The 22,872-nt window shown below is 44.9% G+C and overlaps 1 protein-coding gene across 1 annotated transcript in view; it reads left to right on the top strand.

The window, feature by feature from the left end:
* The window catches only part of LOC135898923 (uncharacterized), a 78,404-nt gene that overhangs the window by 21,904 nt on the left and 33,628 nt on the right, over positions 1-22,872 (top strand). Inside the window, exons 4-7 of the mRNA XM_065428174.1 lie at positions 785-794; positions 2,295-2,398; positions 7,146-7,484; positions 15,978-16,230. Coding sequence (XP_065284246.1) covers positions 785-794; positions 2,295-2,398; positions 7,146-7,484; positions 15,978-16,230 — 706 coding nt within the window. The remainder of the gene's footprint in view (positions 1-784; positions 795-2,294; positions 2,399-7,145; positions 7,485-15,977; positions 16,231-22,872) is intronic.

Here is a 22,872-nt window from a genome sequence, read left to right as displayed (position 1 = left end):
CATCGTACTTCATCCTGCCAAGTTCTGGCATAAAAGCACCAGCACTTTAGCACAAGTCGAGGACTATAATATACCTGGTGAAAGTTTTACCCGATTGTTTCGACCGCTCTCGCAACAGCTGCTCGGCGCGCTACTTCCTCATGGCGCGATGACCGAAAACATCAGTGAAGCTGGTGTTGAAAGCTAACAACTACTACAAATCCTCTTCGTGATTTCTATATCAAAGCTTAGTTTTCTATACCACAACTGAGTCAAAAGCGAGGTAGAAGATGAAGTTGTTTAAATTGCTCATATCGTCTCATCGATTGTGTGAGCTCACCCATTCGTACGGCGACAGCCAGTCGTAGACGTCGTGCCTAACTGTACCGTCGAACACCATGAGATTCCTTTTGCGAAGGGTGCCAGAGCAGGCAATAGACAGGTGTGGGCAACGTCTGCCAGGTGGAGCCAGGTATACTTTGTGGCAGAGCCTCAGACAGGAGTTCAAAGGGGGAGGTGATATAGAAAGTCCAACACTCCCACCAATTGACAAGGGGTGTGTTCAGCAGTGCTGGAGGTAGCATCAAATTAAACAAGTAATCAAGTGGCGCAGCAGAACAGCTAGAAGCAAGAGCAGCTCATACTCGAGTCAGGAACTTGTGATGCGGCTAGCTCCAGTTGCTGTACTGCAGTTATCGACAATTTGGCTGACCTTGTTTATGCGCACTTCATCTTCCTTACCTAATATGTAGTGCCGATGAAAAGATCTGAACTTCATTCTCTACGTGCAACTTTTACATTAAAGGTACCCCGCAGTAAGTATGCTGAAGGTGGAAATCCTTTTTGACTGCTTGGAAACACGACGCCATCTGGACGTCAATATCGAACTTTGTTCCGCAAATAATCGCATACAAGCCCAACAGCGATCTATACGTTAACACAATGGAAGTGATGCAACACCTTTCACAGCGAAGCTGTTTATGGTTAGGGTTCCGTGGATTTTCTGTGTGCGTAAACAAATCTGCGTGTGTAAGAACTCAGCTCCTGCTTTCGTTTGTAAGATCGCTTCATTCTACCTAATCGCCTAACCAATTGACTATGCATTTTCGAATATACGAGGGCTCACCTTCGTGAGCGTGACCATGTCTGGTAACGACGCTGTCCGAGAAGTTAAAGAGTAATACTAAATGATGTTACAGCTGTCATTGCTTCGCCCTTGGGGTGAAACTAGCCCCTTTTTTGTATGCGAGAACCACAAGTGTTTCTGTAAGAATCGTACATTTCTTGCATGTGTATTTCCTGCTTTAGTGAACCGCACTTACAGTGTCACTGATTTAGAAAATTTTTATCTATCGCTTGTGTGTGCGCTTTCTCACTGCGGAGCAACGAACGGGTCAGTGGGCCTGCTACTTCCGGCAGTATGCATTGTCTTTAGCCAGGCTTTCAAAGACGCCAACTGGGTCTATAAAATGAAATTAAAAAAAAGATGCTGGTTCATGCATGCACAGACGGTGCTAAATAAGCGATTGTTTTTCGATCAACGCTACAATATGCCTGGAAGGAGAATCGTCGTAAGTGGATTGAGTTTTCACCAAGCTTTTGGCATATCTACAAGCTACGACATTTCACATCGCCCCTTTACACATTTAATAATGAAGCGTTTTAACATTGCAAAGCCACTCAAGGACTAAGATTCGGTGTCAACCGCCATCATGGACGTTTACGACAGAGGTGCTGTCACAGATACTCAGCAGGAACGTAAACACGTGGGTGCGCAATGCTATTGCCCGCAGCGGAAGCAAGAACTCTGCTCTGGAGCTGATTGAGCGAGGCGGTTTGGTGCGTCTACTTGGCAGGATTGCTTTTTCACCCAAACGTGCTGCAAGTCTCTAGAGCCCCGCTAACCTTGTTTGTTCGGGCGGTGCATGCACCATTGATACCAGGACGGCTCGACGGCCATCGTATTTATGGCGGGTTGACTGAATCATTCTGAAATGTAGTGATTTTCTTATTAAAGTAACTGCACCTCTATGAGAAATGCTGGATTGATTGTTTTCGTATTACTTTGCCACAGATCGGCTTCTTTAAGGTGCATCCGAACGAGGCAGCTTTTACAATCAAACCCTACCGCATATGTGTTCGCCGCGGCCGGGAACCGAACGTGGGACCTCGGGTTCAGCAGCATAACGTCGTAGCCATTTGGTCACCGCGGCGAAATCTTCAGTACTCTAGCCTCAATTGCACCACATCACTTATTATCCGAACATGCTGTGGCACGTTTAATTTCAAGGTTGCCACTTCTTTCTTTTTTGCAGAAAGGATTCTACTTCGTCGTCATTGTACTGGATAACGATCATCCTTTTCTGCGTCGCATTTTTCTTTTGCTGCGGCGTAATTGTCATCACCATGGTGCCAACAGGTAAGAATAACGCCAGTGTCTAACTGTAAAAAGGAATGTGACGCACTGGTTCGTTTTAAGAAGAAAGCCTTAAGAGGAAGCTTTAGCTCGGTTTCTCCTATCTAAATATATGTAAAAGGATAATTCGTTTTTCTCGACAACCATTGCACCACATTTGACGACCTTTATAGCATTTAAACGAAAAACTTAAAATCTAGTGACTGTTAGTCATGGATTTTTTATTTATGTGCTGAATTGTTTGTAAAAAATGGCAACAATTTATAATTTTAAGAGAAGTAAACTATCGAGTTTACAGCTCTGTAACTCAGCAATCAAAGATTATAACACAATTCTGTGAATTGGATATCATATTAGTATATCTAAACCGGACAAAATTTATATGTTACACAGAAATTCTAAAAAAAACTAATAATATGGTTATAGAGATTTTGCAGAGCCGTTGCATACAACCTTAGGAAATCATGCAAGTTATAAATTGACATATCAAATTTGCCCGCTTTGAGTGATCTGATGGATACCGTTTACAAGATCACGATATCTTTTCTTGATGCACAGATGTACAGATGCACAGATATGTAAACTTCGTGCTTCTATTTTTTTCGAGCTTCCCAATTTTTCAAAATTCTCTTCACGAAATTCAGGCCTTAAATGGAATTTGCGCTTCCAACGGTCACTACAATTTACTTTTACCTTACAAAGGAAACGAGTTTCGTTAATATCGGTCCAAGGCTTACCCCAGAAAAGCATTTTTACATTTCGCATGTACATGATTGGGCCGTGTCGGATTTGGGCCCGAGATAAAGATTCCTCTTAAGTGCCTCGTAGGCCGAAAAATCCATTGTACGGCACAATCGAAAAATTGACGGTCCGGCGTCACGGCACCAAAATCCAATGGCACCAAAATTGATGTTGCCAACCAATCAGTGGTGGGAGTTAAACCCGCAAACTTTGGTGTTAATTGAGGCAAAATTAACTAAGGAACTCGAACCTATGACCGTTGGTGGGAATCGAACCATCAACCTTCGTGTGGTACCACAATTAAATGGCACCAGAATTGATGGTACCACAACCGATGGTTGAATGCACGACCATTGGTGGTAGTTGAACACACGACCTTCTGCCTGAATTAAGGCGAGGTTAATTAAGTGACGGGTAATTAAGGCGCTCAAACTCACCGCATTTGTTGGGAGAAAACAAGTAATAGGAAGTAACAAAGCGTCTGAATGAGACTGTCCAATAATGTAACAAATGTCTCGCGAGAGCGCAGGCTTTGACACACATCCTCTATAGCTTATGTTAAAGTGCCTATCGACTTTTCTTTCGTGGCCATAAATTCTCGTGTACTGAACAAGCGTCACGCACTGGTAACTAAAGCGCCACTTGTAATGTGAGCGCAATATTTGGTCCCTCATCTCTCGAAAGTATCTGCATGCAGAAACTGATATGTCGGTGCCATATCCGTAGAAATGATCACATCATTATCGGTGACCAATTTTCTTCGATTTAACTTAAGACTTTTTCTACCGATTTCTGCCTCGGAAAATTTATCATGCAGCGCTTGATCTTCTCTTGGATACAGAAAAGTTTATTTCCTGATCGCCTAAGCACGTACATTCCTCGTAAATCCGACAATGCATAACGTGAAATCCACCAGAAGGCGGTCTAATGTAGTTACGATGCGGAAAACGCAGTGACGATTATAATTCGGAGAACCTTGGCCGTGGTGCCTCCTAGAGCATCACTATAACGTCGTAATATTAGCAGATGACCACCTAGCTGTTCAGTAACGAGGGCGGCGACTGGCCCGAATTTGAAATTACAGAAGTAGTTGGAAAAGAAACTGGAAATAATTTACCCTAGAAATCTTTGAAGCGTCCCGATAAAGAAAATGAAGTTTGCAGTACAGCATCAGTTTTGTTAACTCACAAGGTGGTGTCATGAAGAGCTGTAAACCTGTGACCAGGCGCATTTGTCGCGCATTTGCAGTGGAATAAACCTATATTCATCTTGAATGTTGAGTGAAAATTTCGCTTATTCTTCAGTTGGCTTCAGTCGAGTTAATTTCATGACTACAGGGTGTTTCTAGCTGACTTCGGACCATGTTGTAGTAGCTGAGATATGATTCTCGAGTAAACATGGCTCGAAAATAAGAATGGTTGGTTAGGTTAATTTTAGATTTTGTGTGAACATGATAATAGTAGTAATCAATAAATTTTCATGCCGATAGCAGTCAATGTCAGTTATTCCGCATATATTACAAAATCATCACAGTTATTTGAGGAGCCGCTTTCAGAAGTGCTTAAAGAGACATCTTCTATGTTACTTTCGATTTCCTGGGTCATATCATGAGCTCGCATGCAACTAGACCCTCACTGTCGCTTATATTGGACACTCTCCGGGAAGGGTGATAACTAAATAGTATTTAAAAGAACACGACAAGAAACACGCATGCCGAATGTTCTTGCTTTTAGGTCAACACTTCATAATTCGGCACGAACCGTCAACTTCTCTAAAGTTCAGCGAAGAATTAGCTACTCCGCTTTTTAGCGAGTTTTTTTTTTTGCACGTCCAAGACATCATGGCATCTCACGTCAAAAAAAAGAAAGAAAGGAGATTCTTCAAGTCGCCGGAAGTGGATGTGGTGGTCGCGTGAAATCATACACAACTGAATAAAAACTCCGTCGATTAGACCAGTGTGGTGGTAAAATGTCATAATAATGACGGTCTCCACGTCAGCTCCCGAATTTACATCCTTTATTGATCGTTTTTAGCGGAAACGCTTGAGGACGCCATGTTCGCGCTTGTCCCGTCGAATGCTGACTGTACTCAGCATTCACCGGAGCTTTCACCAGCACGTCCATCCTGCGTGATTTCGAGTAAGTGGTATGTGGTACCGCGAGACCGGCACGACGTGTTTCGACACGAGGATAAACCTCTCTTTCGCGCCCCAAACCACGATGCACTTAGCGCGCCTACTTATTGGTCACATTAAAAGGTAGCATAATTATTCTTGCACTCTCGAGCATTTGAGATTCCGTAGCCCCAGTGCTGCCTAACTCCAAAGGCAATTCTCCCCCTAACTCGGATGGATTCGTTTTAAATTATTTAAATAAAGGAGTCGCTGCACTTGAGCGGAGATGTAGCAGTGCAGGTTGTACTAACCAGAGTTATTGGTACCAGCAACCCACCTCCTGCTTTTAATGATATTCACAGAAGACTTCAGCACGTTTATACTTTGCTCGATCTGCAAAACAAATTTGTACAAAAACAAAGTACCAAGATTGATACGGAGCCTCATTCGAATTGTGTGAAAGACGGGTGCCGGTCCACCAATAATGAATATAGGAGTCCTCAAAAATGGGTCACTTCCAGCACCAATACAAAATATGCACACTAACTTTATTCCTTGTCATGAGGTACGGACGTAGAAACGGCACGCTTGTGCGCCTACACATCTTTTACGACGGAGCAGGTGCATATGGGACAGTTTCGCTTTTCTTTCCCCCATGCCTAAGTGCACCCAAACACGTAACCATGGCGACTCTACGATGGGATTCTGTATAAGGGGAGGGCGGTTCCGGGCAAAGAGCCACGACCTCCTTGGCGTGCTCAGAACAAGGCTCATGTGTCCGCGTATGCCGAAATTTGCCTGTGCGGCTTTGTTTGGTGTTGCACCACAGACCTGCTTGGCCGGTTAGAATTATTATTTCATTCAAAGGGCGCATAAATAGGCGGGGTGGTAGTGATCCAATGATGAATCCAAGGCTTCCACACCTTGTCGTATACATGGGGAGATGCGTTCAGTACGCTGCACTACGATCAGAAGTCATAATTCGCATTCCACTGCGAACGTAACGCGGCCGTTGCGTGATAAGTTCGAAGTATCGGTCTTCGCAGCGTCATGGCAGTATTGACTTCCATCTGCTGAGTTTTTCTTTCCTCCATGTTCTAGCGCATATTTTATCTAAATTTGGGTGACGGCCTGGCTTCGCTTAACATATCTTAAGATATATCAACTTAGGGACCTTCGTCTAAGGTCAGAAGCACTGCGTAGCCTAACCACTTACACCAACGTCTGTCCTATAATATAATAAAGAATGAAGCCCAATTTTTCTACCAGCCTTTACTGAAGAAAAGCAATAGTTAGGAACAATAGTTAACCATAGTTAAGATTTAAAGCTTTTTTTAAAAGCTGCATAAAATCAACAGATGTTGTAACCTATTCGCACAAACAGCGCGATAAACGAGAACCGAGACAATCACCACGTGAGCGCTGGTGACTGTCTCGCACCTTGTTTCTAGAGCGGTTTCCATTGGAACATGCATTACCACTAGTCCGGCGTCGTGCGCAATGGGTCGTAGTTTAGCAATTGTTGCTATTCTTTATAATTTTCATTTGCCCCTTTCATGCAATGTTTAGCGGTTCAGTTTACAAACCAGCCCTAGATTCTTTAATTGATGGATTGGAATTCCTGGCTTTGTTTTCAAACAAAGTAATGTACCAAGGCCAGGTGTGTAAACGCAATGAAATGCAACGATCTATCCTAAGGTACTGCTTTAAACTTCTGACATTATTTGGTAGAACCTAATGAGACGCGAATGCCTTGCGCATTGATACACACCCAAAATATGTCCATACTAACTCCCCGCCAACTGGCACGCAATGTTGCGAGGATATTATTATGGCTATATTGGTTTTGACTATACGCCAATGCTTACACACATGTTGTTCATTCTTTTTTGTCAGGTGGCAGTGGAGACAGTGATGTGGTCGATGAAGCCCCGGACCAAGGAAGCGGTGGCGGTGGCGGTCAAGGACCGGGACCTGTGGTGCCGAATAACCCCCCCGTTATATCCAGCGGAACAGACACAACCAGCAGTGGCCAGCCTACCAGTGCGGGCCCGGCTGCATCTGCGAGGTCGCAGGCGACTCCTGCTGGTGCGAGCCTTCCTGCAAGTGCGAGCCTTCCTTCAGGCCCGCCGACCACTCAAAGAACAACTGCGACTAGGAGAATGACTGCTGCACCTCCGAGGTCACAAACGACTCCTACGAGAATAACTACCACACCACCTGCGAGCACAAGTGGTAAGAATTATTAAACTGATACATTCTGGGGTTCTACGCGCAAAAAGTGCAATCTTACTATGAAGCACGCCCAAGTAGGAAATTCCGGATAATTTCGACAACCTCGGTTTCGATACCGTGCAGCTATATCTATGCGGGTAAGTATCGAAGATACATGTACTTTAAATACCATCCTAGACACTCTTTATGTATTGTATCTGTATCATGATACGTCTCGCAAGACGTGCATCAGTACCTGTACTTCCGTTACATGAAATGTTGTATGGTGTATCTTAAGATACAAGATACTCGTTATCGCAGCACCAGTGTGCGGAACTATAAACGTTGGCTGTATGCACCTCTCAAGCTAATACAGGTGCCGCTAAGCCACCTGAACAAAACTAATGTGCTTCTGTCTTTCCGTCACATCTCTCCGGCCAGGGCAGGTGATAAGGTCTGCCCGTCCTTGTAAGTGGAGTAGAGCCACGTGGTGGCGGTCGCGCCATCTCGACAAAAACAAGCATGAGAACTTCTGCGTGCAGCGGAATTTTGTTTTCTTGATTTCTTTTTTTTTTTGTAGTTGTGTTGGTGCCATGACATTTGCTCGTTGTCGCCGTGCTGTGCTGCGTGAGCCAATGCGTGCGGTGTCCATCGCGCAAATTCTGATGGCGCTGAAGTGTCGTTCCTGAAGTCTCTATTGCATAGTGCTTTGTTACGAAGTCTGAAGAATGCGAGAATGGGGTAGCCATGCGTCTAATGGCTTTCACACATTGCTTTTGGAATGAAAATATTAGTACCCTGAGCAAGAAAGACAATAATTGTGAGCTACAAACAGACCTATCATTCCTTACTCCGACCAAAGAAGGTTGACCGGAGAGTTAAGAAATTTCCAAGCAAACATTTTTTTTTGCATACGCGTTTGCTGCTTGATTAAAATATGTACAATGAGAAATTCGCCAATGTATCGAAGCATGTTAATGTAGACATAGGAAGTATCGTACCGGATACAATTATTAAGGTGGTATCTCGCTTCTGTATCTCAAATAGGGGTGGCCGAATATCTTGCCTTGTTTTATAAAGCAATTGCAAAGTATTTTTGTCCAGCCCTGGCTGTATCTGTGCACAGGAGCATTTTCTTCTTCTGCGTCTTGCCATCACCCGCCTCGTCGCCAGGGGCCGTAGGGCGCCGACTAACATGGCCTCCCACTTTTCGTGCTTCTCATCCTGGAACAACCCCAGTACCAGGTACAAACAAGCCCGGTGTAAACAAGCCCATTTACACCGGTAGAGCCGGCAGGACGAGAGAAATGGGCGGACACTAGCCACGTCTGGAAATGTGTCCCCCATTTTAATGTATCAAACGCCATTCCCGACGAACGAACGCCCTCTAGTTTAGGCCTAACGCCAAACCAGCCCCCGGAATCCAATCGGTAGAAACGCCGTCGCGCGACGTCTGTCCTACACCAATAGAGGATTTCTTCTACAAATGCGGCAAGACCACACAACTACAATTCCACGATTGCAAACCCACCTGCAAGGTATGCGCACAAGGGAACGAACCTGCAAGTGCAGAGTGCAAGAAGAGAGTGAAACCAAACCCACCAAGCTTCAACATACAGCAACAGCGTCTCAACTGCCTCCGTGAACGGGACAACGGCTGGAGCTCCAGCAGTGAAGAGTTCCCGGAGCTGGGTACCTCGGTGACTAGCTCGAGCAGTAGCATTGCTGACATCTCCCCGACACAGCAGATCTAAGTCAATACTAGGGACTGCTTCGCCCGGTATCTCGCTCGTGCTCCCGCTCGGTCACACGCGCGAGCTTGGCTGACGTGGCAAGCGGCTGGAGTGGCTTGAGGGGTACGGCCAGCTTAGATTTCTCGTCGGCTGAAACCGTAGCCACGCGGATCTTCGAAAACAGACATTAGAACCAGCAAAGCAAATTGCAGGACCAGCACAGGCAATTGAAAAGCCAGCAGAACTTTGTACAAAAGCTATTGCAAAGTCAACAGAGACAGCAAGAGCTCACCGACAAACTGCTTCAATATTGCAAGTAACAAAAAGAAATCTCAGACAAGCTGCATCAAACAAATTATGGTTATTCCGTAATCGACAGTAGATTTAAGCATGAAACAACAACCGGCAAAGCAGATTGGTTGGAGAATATACAAGCCACAATGTGACAATCGGTATAATACGTGTTCGCAATAGCACAGCGCAGCCCACGAACCTGTTTTTAACTGAACCTCATTGCAAGTATCCTCTCGCGGCCAAACAGCCATCCAGGGCACACCGGAAGCTGCCGGCTTGTTCATGCAGCGTGGTGTCATCTCTGGATACAAGGAACTCACGGACCACTGGCGTTGAACAGGCAACCAGACCTCAGCGACCATAATTACAATGAAAAGTATGGTGCCCTGTATCTACATTTTGAACATCGCTATTGAAAATGGCAAATGAAACTTCAGCCTAGTAGAAGATATAGGTTCAGTGATATTGTGAACAAGCACTAAGAAGAACTAGGAAGGAATATTTTTTGTAACTTGTTTGGGCAGTAACTAGCGTATGTATTGATGTCCAGCGCAAATGGCACGAAGCCAGAGAACGTGTTTACTAATGATATCTTCGGCTGGTCGCATCCATCCCCCGAAGCAAAGTCGGGCAAATCCGGCGTTCCCCGAGCTCAGAGGTAGAGGACGAGCGCGCAAGCCAAACGTGCGACTCGCTCTCGGAGGAGGCAATGGCAGATGCTAAACCACGTGACTACTACCAACGTCCGATGTTTCGCTTATGGAAAGCTCCCGGCGCTGCCGGGAAAACCGGCGGACGCGCCGGCGGGACGAGCGTTCGTCGCAGTGTCCTAGGTTGCCTAGGTTACGGTGAGCCGTCGCCAACAGCAGCGGCGCGGCTCTGCGATGACGTTTAAATTTGGACGACTGCTCTGACGACAGGGCTCGGAGCGCCTTAGAGCGCTCGATGGTGGAGGAGAGCAATCGAGAAGAACCAGCCGAACGCGGGGCGGGCACCCTCTTTCAACCAGCCGAAGACAACGCCGCTCGCGAGAGCGCTCCAGAGCGTTCAGAAACGACCAGTCGAAGATGGCATAAGTTTTCGCTGGTCGACGGAGCCATCCTGTTCTGTACTCGCAACTTGCTCGAATGTTCTCGTTTGAGTGCCCGTATAACGGCTCTAGCTTTTGCCTCAAAGCCACTTGAATGTCGTCGACAACTAGAGCTAGGAGCATTTCATTCTTGATATTGACCGACAATATACTTCTTATTGCGAAAGTTGAGCGCAGCCTTTTACGTGTTTGCATTTCGCGGTACATTGAGACATCGCACCGATCACCGCACCGAATGGCAGAGCCGCGAAGGCCGCCGCTGTGTATACACAGTCCACACAGTTGCCGCTTCCCGAAAAATACAGTTATGAAACAGTAATCCTTACAGGGAAACTCTTGCGGCGAACACTGTGCGCCAAAGCGAGATCAAGGTAAATAAATCTGGTAGCAAAGCTTCCATAGAAGTCCGTATGTTCAAAACACGGCGGTTCATCGCTGGGACGCTACAACGTAGAACTATTCCAAACTTTTCTATTCCATTTCTGCAATCATCTCTTCGCGATTGGTCAAAAACTTTTTCGGACCACCCCCACTTCACCTGTCTGTCACGCGACGTCACGAAAACCACGATAGCTCCCCATCTGATATGACTTGTACACACCTATTATGCATCATTTGACCGAACAAAAGAAAGATAGTTATTTCTGATTCGATGCCGTTTCGCCGTAAGCCCTCGGCTATTGGTTAAAAGTTTTCGGGCGGCATTGATTTCACCTGCTAGTCACGCGACATGACAAAATCGCAAAATCTCACCACGTCAAAGTGACGTCTACGCGTTAAAGATGCATTATTATGTCGAACAAAGCTAAATTTTCTTATCAACAGCCGCAGGCTGCCGCGCTCCGAAAGGAATAAAAGATGGCTGCCGCCGATCGCTCACGCACTGGCTACTCGCACCTGCCGGAGAGTATCGGTTTATTTTGAGTATAATAAAGCTTCGTCCAAGACCGTGTAAAGTTTTCGAGCACTTTCGGCACGTTTACGACCTCATTCTGCCAACTCTTCTTTGCTGCGTATCCGCTTAAGCGTCATTCTTAAGCTTCCGTTGCATGCCATCGCGATTTTCGACCAGCCACCTCAAGCTAAGTAAGGGAAAGCGGGCCAATCGCAGACGCCGGCAACACCTTCTTCATGCGGCTATAAATTTTCAGTGCACTGGCTCCTCCCCATCGAATCCCTCTCGTCTTGATCGTGTACTTCGACTCTAGTCAGCCCTTTAGATAAGACAAGCCGCTCAATGTAGGCAATGTTATTCGTTTTTCAAGAAAACAAGTGACCTCCTATGAACAAGGCGGGTGTTTGATTGCTTTTTTCCGACAACCCAGCGGGTAATCACCCGATGCTTGCATCGGCGGTTACGCAAATCTGACGTCAGGAGATTGGAATAAAAACATATTAGAAAAGTTTTACGTTATGGGGGCCCTTGGCTCATGAGGCTAAGCGCTGTGTGAGGAGGGAGCATTTCCGCAGGAATAGAACATAATGTGGCGCCATATCCATCGAAACCGGAAGTGACGCCATTTTAATCTCGAAGATGTGAAACTTGTTTTGGTTTCCTGCCATTACAGCAGTATATTCAAATTCCGAGCCCTTCGGCATGATTGACGTCCTGAGCTCTCAGCGCGGAAAGCGAGGCAGTAAAAGCCCAGCCGTACAGGTGTCGAAATCTTAGCCCTGCGCAGAGCGTACTTTCTTTTGAGGCCAACGAAATCTCTTCGTGTAGAGTGGTGGTTCCATCTTCGGACGCCAAGGGCGTCTGCCAGCGTAGTCTCGCGAAAACAGCTTAAGTAAACAAGTACCTGGTAGCCGTGACTCACTATGTTTGACCGAAAAGGTTGAGAAACGACGAAAATACAAGCGTTATCAAGTTCAGTTACGCGTTGACAAGGAATATAATACTACCTTTATAGCGGGCGTGTTGTAACAGGTGAACTTTACTAACGCGCCTGTCTGCACACCTCAAAATATGCATTGCATTGCTTGTGATAGCAGCGTCAACTCTTAGGGTGGGCACTAAATAAGATATATATTGATAGTGTTAAAGTGGAGTGCTGGCAAGCGGAGCCCTGGCGAGGCGCAGGACATTCAGGCACGCGAGGGATGCGTGGGGTGCCTGAATGGTCCGTCGCTCGGCAGCACTCCGTGCAGGGTGGGGGATATTCATTGAAGGAGTACTCGCCACCTCGACCGGTTTTTCCCGATGGCCGCGGCCATTGCAGATTTCACTTCGCAAGGTGACAGGTCCAAGAAAGCACCTGCGGCTACTTGGTCTCTCCTTTTCTCAGTGAAACGACTAGCGGCTGCGTGCCCATGTGAGCAATTCCAGAAATAGTTGGAAACTTTGGCGTTTTTCGACAGAGCCCAAGAGGAAGCCGTACTGATCCAGTGCAAAGTGGGCCGTAAAGATTAGGCGGGACTTCACCGACATAGTGCCAAATAGCCAACATGGGCACGGAGCAGTGGAGGCCGATGTCAGCGACGGCTCTGAAAATTTATTATTCAAAAACTTGAAATAAATGAATGCGACATGCTATTCTACTTAGGTGGTTTTGTTTAAGAGGGATGCTGACAGCTGTTGCAGGATGTGAGCAGTGCGACAAGGTCTTGTTAGGCTCAGGTGACAACGAGCACGCGCAACTCACACTTCTAAAAGAATACAGTCGTCAAGGTGGCAACCTTACATATTCAAGTGAACGTTTTCCTGAAGCAGAAATCATGCGAAGAGCATTTCAGAAGCAGCATAAGTTGGACTGAGAGCTTGCTTCACTTGAGGTCATCTTTGAAGGCTGTGACTGAGTATTCGAGGAAAATGGTGAACCCTTGCGTCAAGGCCTGCCGCGAGCACCACGAGTCTCTAGAGAAGCTCGTTGTCTCGACTTATGCAAAATTTAGGCTTCGCATATATTTGAGCCACATTGGTTTGAGCTGCGTCAACTAACATGAAAACAAAGCATGTGCCGTGGTCCTCCAGTGACAGAAAAAAAAAACTGGACGGGTATTTTATTTTGCGTTTTATTTTTATTTCAGAAGATTTCATTATTTTATTATACGGCATTTTGGTCAGAGTTTGCCCTTATTCATAATAAATACCATATACACAAATAAAAGAAGCATTGGGATTTAGCTAATTAATGTTCTATTTTCTGCAAGGGGGCTAGCCTCAGTGATAATAATGGTTGTCGAGGCAATACAAGGCACAGCGTCAATGAGGTGGAATGCGCCAATGATACTTCATTGCTGATTTCATCGGGCATTTTTATATATAAAGAAAGTTCGAAATTTCAGGGGGTGTATGACAGTCGCAACATCGTTATCACTCTATTTCCCTTTCTATGAGCTTTCATTCCTCCCAATGGTCGTCCAAAACATATGGAAGATTCATTTGCGCGAAAGTAGTTGCACCCATGCGGTCAGCTTAAAAAGAAAAAGGATGGTCTGAACGATTCGTCAGAGCTACCAGGTTACGCGGCTTAAGTGGCGAAATTAAACAGGTCTATAACCGTGTGAGATGGGTTCCAAGCACTCTATGTGAAAAACTATACCGAGCAGCTGACAGGCCTCACGGTCACAAAGGAGAAGTTGCCGTGACAGAAGACAGCATGGAACAGCTTAATTAATTTAGTTTGAGCCTGCAAACAGTCTGTAAGCACAGACATGCATATTATGACCAGTTATTTTTTTGCGCGAAGTGCATTTTGTTGCAAATTACTCATGCTATACGAGTGAGATATGTAATGGCGGACCTAGTATCAGACGACGCGGCTGTGTCCAGCCTGTACAGAGTGGCGGGGAGGGAGAGACAAAGAAGAAAGCGTGATCATCAGACGCGTACAAAGCAACGTCTACACTCAGGCAACGATAATGCACCGCCTCTACCCGACACTCCACGGTTACCTCTGCCTACTGTGCAACGTACCCGACACCCTAGCGCACTTGCTCCTCGAATGCCGAAGGCACAAAGACAGCGAAAGTAAACCCCAAGTGGACGCGAACTATAGCGAAGACCACAAGCAAGCGAAGAATCACAACGAGAAGCAACGAAGACCCCCTAGCCGAAACGTGGGGTTCCAAGCTCGCCCTCGAGGACACGGAAAATGAACAATAACTAGTCGCTGAAGTCAAGAGGGCAGTAGGTGCCAGATGATTCCTGGACTAAGAAGCCTTCCCACCTCGGCATGATGCCAGATGCCGGCACCACTGAACCAGAGGCACTTGTCTACCGCGCGGCGACTGAAGACAGTAATACCAACCCCGCCACTACGTCAACTATGACGACTGCAACCATGATTACCACAAATGCAACAGCAACAATCTGAAAATGATGCAGCGTCAAAATAGAATGAGTACTTGACAGCAGTGTCTGCCCCCTCAGACTAACCGCCGCTACAGCACATAAAAGTACGCATCGCTGCAAAGAATTTTGTTATTTATACAAAAGAACGCTTCCTGTTTAGGTCTATACCGCAAATTTATCTAGTTCATACAGTGGTGTTGTCGACGCTACCAACAACAGCATACCGCTCTTAAATATTGCAAAAGAAAGAGAGATATTGTGACTGTTTTAAAGTAAAAGCCTAAATTAAACTGACGGATAACGTCAAACGGAAGTCCACATATCAACAGAAAAATTGAGTGTTATATTCGTTCACATGTGTGAGAAAACAACATGATATCACTTTTATTTTCAAGACAAAGCCTTGTTAGCTGAAATACTACGGGTTTTGCGTATCTGCGATCTCAATAACTTGTAAGCAGTTCAAAAAAGATGTTACTTAGAATTACGTGACTGATAGCTGTCGTGTCAAGGTGACAATAATATCAAATGATGTTCCTCCATGGTGACATAACGTAGTAAATGTCAACAACCAAGTATATAATCAACAAAAAAAACAGGAATACAACGTGCGCCTCTTATCTTGCATTGCGCCGCAGCAGACCCAATAGGGGTGGACGTATTTGCGCGTGAAGTACGATAGGATTCGCCAACAATGTAGCGTGCAAAGGGTTCATTCATTAGAATGAAAAAGTGGCACAATACAGAAAGGCGTTTAACGTTTATCCACAGAATAATTTGAACAATCATGTACTCGACCTTGCATTCTTTAGCGTCAACATTTCGTCGACCATTTTTCTTTTGCAAGCTTTACAAGGGTGTTTATACAGGCTTGCTTAGTATACAAGTATTGACTACTATCAAAGAGTGAGGTTAGCGCCGGACGAGACCGATTGCCTAGCGCGCGCGCGTGCGACCAGACACGTAAAAAAGCTTCCGGCTTTCACTGAAGAATCTCAATTTGCATTACACAAATGATTATTTGTTCCACATGCTTCTCAGCTACAGATGGGCAGTGTTCTTTGCTTTCACATCCGTGATCGGCTGACCGGTTTTCCTCGCAGCGCCTAAACCTGAAGTGGCAACACCCATGGCACCATATAGCTACGTATGCACCATCAGCGAAGCGTGGCGAGGAAACACGACGTACCTACCTCCAGACAACGCGTGCGACTACTTGTTCTACGACTCGCTCTACAAGGACAACAAGAACGCCCTCATCGATGGCATACAGCTGTGGGACGCCGGAGCCCAGCAGTTCGTCGCGCAGGCGTCCGTGTACAAGCACACAAAGTTGGGCTTTTCGTTCGCGGACAAGTGAGTGTCTGCGAGCGCTTCTCCAATGTTTTAAATTAGTCTTTAAACCGAAATGTGGAGAACTGAAGTGCTTGGTCTCTTTATGGTGAAGTGCATGAATCTTCACGTGACCAGAAAATAAGCTAGGCCGACTAACGTGCATAAAACGGATGAATGGTTCAAAACGGTTCAACGTTGTAAAGATGCCGAAAAAAAATGGCTGTGGCTTAGGTAAGGTTAAGCCCAGGATGCGAAGTATACTAGCCTTTATTTTAGTTGTTCAACCACTGTTTAGCTTGGTGAACTGCTGTTGCTTGGCTATATTTGGTTCGCCTAGACGAAGAAACAACTCATGCGTTACTCTGCTTCGCCTTGGACGCCCCGCATTGGACGCGGTGAGCGTCGAGCAACGCAGCGTTCGGCGCGGCAACGAACTGTGCGCCTGAGCAAGCGACGCATGCCTGAGCCTTAGAAACAGCTCGTTTCTAAGGCAACACCGCATTCACTATAGTCGGATACAACTTTAGAAAAAAGGGGGCGTTTACCCCTCCGAGGCGGATCCACCAATGGGCGCGCACTCTGGACCAACGTCATGCGCCGGACGGCCAGTGACTTCGCCGCTTCGGTCATCTGGGCGGGGCCTCCCCTTTTTTCTAAAGTTGTATCCGACTATAGAGGCGCTTTTGTACCGCTTTGAAGCATTGCACTCTTGGCTCAGTGGTAGCGTCTCCGTCTCACACTCCGGAGACCCTGGTTCGATTCCCACCCAGCCCATCTTGCAAGAGTTGAGCCAAAGCCACTTCTCCTCTGTCGTGACGTCACGGTGTCACGTGGTATTCAAGGCGACACAGCCGCGCCTGAGGAGCTGGGTTGAGCTCTCGTATTATGCTTCGCATAAAAGATTCGACATCTTTAGCTGAGCGTTGCTTACGCTACGCCCCGTTCACTTATCGCACGAACAGTTGGCTTCGTGAACTTCGAACGCCTCGACGCGCTTCGTGAACTACGAAGCGCGTCGCCTACAGATGCCAGCGACGCGCTGTCACTCGGTGCTGTATGAATTGAGCGCCTGTGTACAGATGGCTGGGATACGCCGCCCTCAGCGGAGGAGACCATTCACACTGTGTGTAATATATCTAATGTCGGAGACAAAAGTGGTTAAGCTGCGTGCTGTGGCACTTTTCCAGCAAAACAACTTGCCTTCGCCAAAGCCTTTGTGAAATTTATTTCTTGGGCGTTAAAATTGGGACGCGGAAATAGAGCACGAAAGTAAGGGGAAAAGCTAAAGGCATGCATTTTTTTATTTATATTTACTGCGGTCTCGGGGGGGAACATAGCAGGAGTGGGTACATACTTTAGTAAAAACAAATAAAATGGGCTGCATAGAGAAAGATATTACAGAAGTATTAAAAACAGATCAACAGGTCAAATTGCTAGGCAACTGAAGAACGAGTTCTGCAATTGGCAATGCGCGAAGTGAGCCGTCCAATTGATTCCTAATTTAAACAGTTAGCCGGAAAAAAGAAAACTTAAACCAGTCTGTATGTGATTTGAAAGGAACAATGTTTAATGGATGGTCCCGTCGGGTTGCACGTGCGCTTGAGGGCACAAATGTGAAGGGTGCCTGAATTCCAGATGACGTGCGAACGATCTTGTCCAGCATGATGATAGGTTCACGTGTGCGCCTATGTTCTAATGTTTGCAAAGATAAAGTGTGCATATGTGAAGGAAGTAAAACGTTACGGTCGTACTGGCCAAAGATGAATCGTATTGTTTTTTTTTACTCATTCTAAATGGACAATGTCGCACGCGTTATGAGGAGACCAAAGAGTTGAGGTGTACTCCAGGATCGGTCGAACTAGTGATTTGTAAGCAGTTAATTTACATTCCTTCGTGGCATTTCATAAGGTTCGTTTGAGATAGCCGGGTTTGTGAAGTGTATTACCAGAAATGTTATTAATATGAGCATTCCATTTTAAGGTATATGAAAAAATAACACCCAGGTATTCGAACTCGATGACATGGGTCAAGTAGTTACCGTTATTACTGTAAGAGAAATGCAGCGGATTCATTTTGTTACCAAAGGTCATTGCGACTGTCTTAGTGAAATTAATTTTCATTTGCCATGCGTTACTCCATTCACAGAACAGTGGAATCACTTTGTTTAGCTCCAGTTAATCATGGGCATTTGCAAGTTTACGATAAAGCACGCAGTCATCGGCATATAGGCGTAACTTCCCTGCGTTGTCATAATAAGATTTGCTACGTCATTATTTAAAATTATAAATAATAGAGGCCCAAGCACCGATCGTTGGGGCACACCTGAAGTTACAGCGGCTGACGATGACTGTGCATGGTTGAAAGTGACGAACTGGGATCTTAAGTATTTGTACTCAGTTATCCTGTCGAGTAACTAATATCCGTTAAGTATGATATGCATTATATGAAGCAGCTTATTATGGCAGACCATGCCAAATGCTTTCGAATAATCTATTTGGTAATAATATTTGATATAATCTAACTGAAACCACGCCCTATCTTGCTCCCAAGCAGGCTAGAAAAAGATCAAGCAATCATTGCATGTTCTCAATTCCAAAAGCATATCTGGACGTGTACGCTTATTCATTTTTTCCGCGAACGATTAAGGAATGGAACAGTTTGCCGGGGTCTGTGTTACAGTCGCGTAGCATTAAAATCTTTGAGGAACGCGTTAAAAACCTTTTATGAAATTGAATCTTAGTGTTGCCGTGCAAACATTGTCACACCATAGAAATACATACAATAGTTTTTCTTTTAGGCTGCTTTCATTATCAATGTCACAATGTTAGAAACATTTTTTCCTTAGCCAAACTGTTGCATTTGTATTTCATAATTTGTTTCGCATTCTATTTCCAACATTCATTGCTTCTTGTCCTATTTACGTTTTTAAAGTGTCTACATTTTTTACGCTATGTGCAAACCAGCTGTACCCACCCTGTTACGGCCAAGACGACCAACAGTATATGAAAATAAAAAGAAATAAAATAAAATAAATATTTCATCGATTCGATCGCGGTTATTTAATGCGGAAGCTACGTCGTGAGTAAATTCAAAGAGCTCAGTGACAGTGGAAAAACCAGAACGAAAACCGTGCTGACAGTGTGACAGTAGATTATGACAAGTTAAATACTGAACAATGTTCTTGTGAATAATGCGATGCGCTCAAGAAGCTTACAGCAAGTGGAAATTAGGGATATCGGTCGGTAATTACTAATTTGTTGTTTATCGCCATATTTAAACACAGGGATCACATTGTTAATTTTCCAAGCCTGGTGAACGGATGATGCATCCAGCGATTTATTGAAAATGACTGTAAGATAACGGGCACTATATTCCGAGCCCCTCTTTAAGAACATGTTAGGTATGGCGTGTGGTCCCGCACTTTCAGTTGTTGCCCATTTTTAATAACAGATTAAGAGCCCAAGCTTAACTTACTTCGAGGTTGGGTAACTGCTGTTCGGAGCTATGAGTGAAAGGAGGATTGGTACCATCATCTAGATGAAAGACAGAGTGAAAGTAGCTATTAAAGGATTCAGAAATGGCTACGGGATCAGAGCAAGGCTGATGGTTGATAATGAAGGATACAGAGTCATGGGAAGAGGGTAGTATTCCTTTCAAAAATTTTGGTGGGTTATCTCTCGTAAAGGTTGACAGTGTTGTGTTGAAGTAAAAGTGTTTAGCTTCTGTCACTATTGTTTTTAGCTCAGACTTGAGTAAAAGAAGTAGTGAGTCGCGGTTTTCGTTTTGTGACCGGCTGCGCTTGCGCATACGATTGATGCTTCTTATGAGATGCATAATGTCTCTTGTGTACCATGGATGCTTCGGGTTATGTTTCACACATTTTGTGGGGACGAAATGAAGCACACAACTATCCACTAAACTGTGAAACTGCTCTAACAAAAGCATCAACACTGCACGTTTCGCGCCCAAACACGAGATCTCTGAAAGATGAGTCTAGCAGTTAAACAATAGCATGGTCGTTAGCATAGGTAAAATCTGTAACCATATTGAATGTCGGCTTGGGGGGGCTCAAAAACCACGTTAAATTTCATGAAAACACCCTTGTGATGTTACAGTCCGTCGACTACGTCACACTGAAAACCGCACTGTAACAGCTGTTCATTAACAAAAACAAGGTCAAGAACAGAGCTGACGCTTGGATATTCAACCACTTTTGTTAAATCAAGTGATATAGCCCTATTAATTAGGCATTCACCAACAGCCTTGTCACGGCCTGTTGAAATTAACAAGTTCCAATCAATACAAGGAGTAATAAAATTACCTGTAATGATCATTTTATATTTGTGGAGCCTGTGTTCCGCTATGAATTCTGTAATGTGCAAGAAGATGTTTTCAGAAACGGGTGGGCGGTATACAGCACAGACAGCTGTCACGAAACCGGAGAGGTTTGTCCGGCATCAAACACACTCAGTATTCGGAAGTTCGGGAAATACAAAAATATCAATGCCTTTTTCTAAGAAACAGAGCTACACCCCCTCCTTTAGCAAACTGCCTGTCCTTTCTGATAATCGGGTAACAGAAACTGATACAGAGTTGTCGAGCCATGTTTCTGTCACGCAAATAATTCACGGACTTTAACACTCTACGAGCAAATCGAAATCTTCGAGCTTATTAAGCAAGCTTCGAGCATTTATTAACGAGTAACTCTGTGTTCGTAGGCACTCCAGCACGTGGAGCCTTAACAAGCCTTTTGCAAACATCATCCCAAGTGTAACGAAGACTTTCGACTATCAGGGAATGGCACTGCAAATGCTTCTATGTGGATGTCAACCGAATTGTCCCAGAGAGCCTTTCAAATTTGCCGTAGACGCGCAGAAAAGTATTCACTAATGCACGTATCAGATCCTTTTAGTTTTCTGGCGTTTTAAGGATGGAAAGCCATGTTTTAAAGTCTAGCAGTTTAAAAACTACAGGTTTCGTCTTTTCATTAATTTGCGTGCCAAGCCTGTGATAGCGTTCAATACCTTCACATTAGATTCCAAGTTTGGTAGACAGCAACTCTGATACAGAAGCTAACAGTTCCTCAGAAGTTCCTGTTGGGGCGTCCTTCAAGCCGCAAATGATGAAATTATTCCTACGGGATCGGTTTTCCAGGTCATCATTTTTGCGGTCAAGTTTGGTAATGAAATCTTTAAGGTTATCAACCGTTTTCTCAATATCATGAATGCGTTGAAGAGCGTCGTCTGCAGTTGAAGACAACACCTCCATGTGCGTAACACGCTTTTCAAAAGAAGCCATTCTAGAGTGGAGCGGGGTAATCGCTGCGCTGATTCGTGCTTGCCCGGCTAACAGTTCTGTTAGCATTTCCTCTGACTTTGGGCCTGGATTTTTTTCTACGTCAACAAACGCTCTACGTTCTACGTCACCAAAACATCTGATTTCGAACGGAGGACATATGAATGCCTAAATGCGTGCAAACTGCTCTTATGCGGTGATGTAGAAAGCAACCCTGGCCCCCATTTCCCGGAAATGTTCGATAAATGCATGAAATCCCAAACCATCATACACCAGGAAATTTCGGAACTGGCAGCTTTCCAAAGTAAGCTAGATATATCTTTCAGCTCCTTAGCAACTAGACTAGAAAGCATAGAACATCATTTTGGCGACTTCAAGGCCGGTATTGAACAACTTGCTGCAATCGAACAGCATATGAACTCGATAAAGCAGTCATTTTCCAAGCAACATCAAAAGCTCACTGACCTAGAGGATCGCAGTCGTCGTTCTAATTTGATTATACATGGCATAATGGAAGATACCTCTGAAGAGGAAGAGAAACTTAAAAATAAGGTGATTTCTGAGGTCCTTGAAAAACACCTTGGTGTCTCAACATCATCCATTGCCCATATACATAGAATAGGAAAACAAATAACAACTCAAACCGACCTGTAATCGCATTCCTCCAAGATTTTAATGAAAAGAGGCTCTGTATGCAAATATTAGTAAACTTAAAGGTTCGACTTTTTTCATACAAAATCATTATTCTAAGGAGACACTAAGAAAACGAAAATTGCTCTGGGAATCTTGCAAAACGAAGAGGAAGCATGGAAAGAAGGCTTATCTCGTTCATGACAAGCTCAAAATCAGCAACAGCATGCACGCTTGGAACAATTTCACTGAACAACGGACTAGCATTTCTCCTCTCTCTTCTAGTAACTCTGATTGACAGACCAGCTTAGATAACCCACCTCTTCGTGACCTTGTTATCTCAAAAATAAATGCCCAAAGCATAGGGAACAAGGCAACTGCCCTTGAGATCGCTCTGTTTACTCCCAGCCCTGATATAGTTGTCATACCCGAGACTTGGCTTCACTGTGATATCACTAATGATTGCATCTTTCCTCCACCATACACTGTATTTAGGCGTGATAGGGGGGTCACTAGGAGGTAGCCTAGCCATTTTACTAAAACGGAATGTTTCCGGTATAGTTCTAAATTCACCTGTAAACCATGAAAGCCTTGCTCTGAAAATCACGTATCTTGGCTACACTTTCATCTTATGAGCACTGTATAGGCCTTTAATTCAGATCTGGACTATCTGCATAAGCTGCAAGATTTTTTTGTTCAACTACAGAAATAAAAAATTGATACTTGCTAGGGATATAA

The sequence above is a fragment of the Dermacentor albipictus genome, chromosome 10 (assembly GCF_038994185.2).
Source record: "Dermacentor albipictus isolate Rhodes 1998 colony chromosome 10, USDA_Dalb.pri_finalv2, whole genome shotgun sequence".
Taxonomy (NCBI): Eukaryota; Metazoa; Arthropoda; class Arachnida; order Ixodida; family Ixodidae; genus Dermacentor; species Dermacentor albipictus.
Note: the sequence above shows the minus strand (reverse complement) of the source record. Positions and strands in the feature narration are given on the sequence as shown.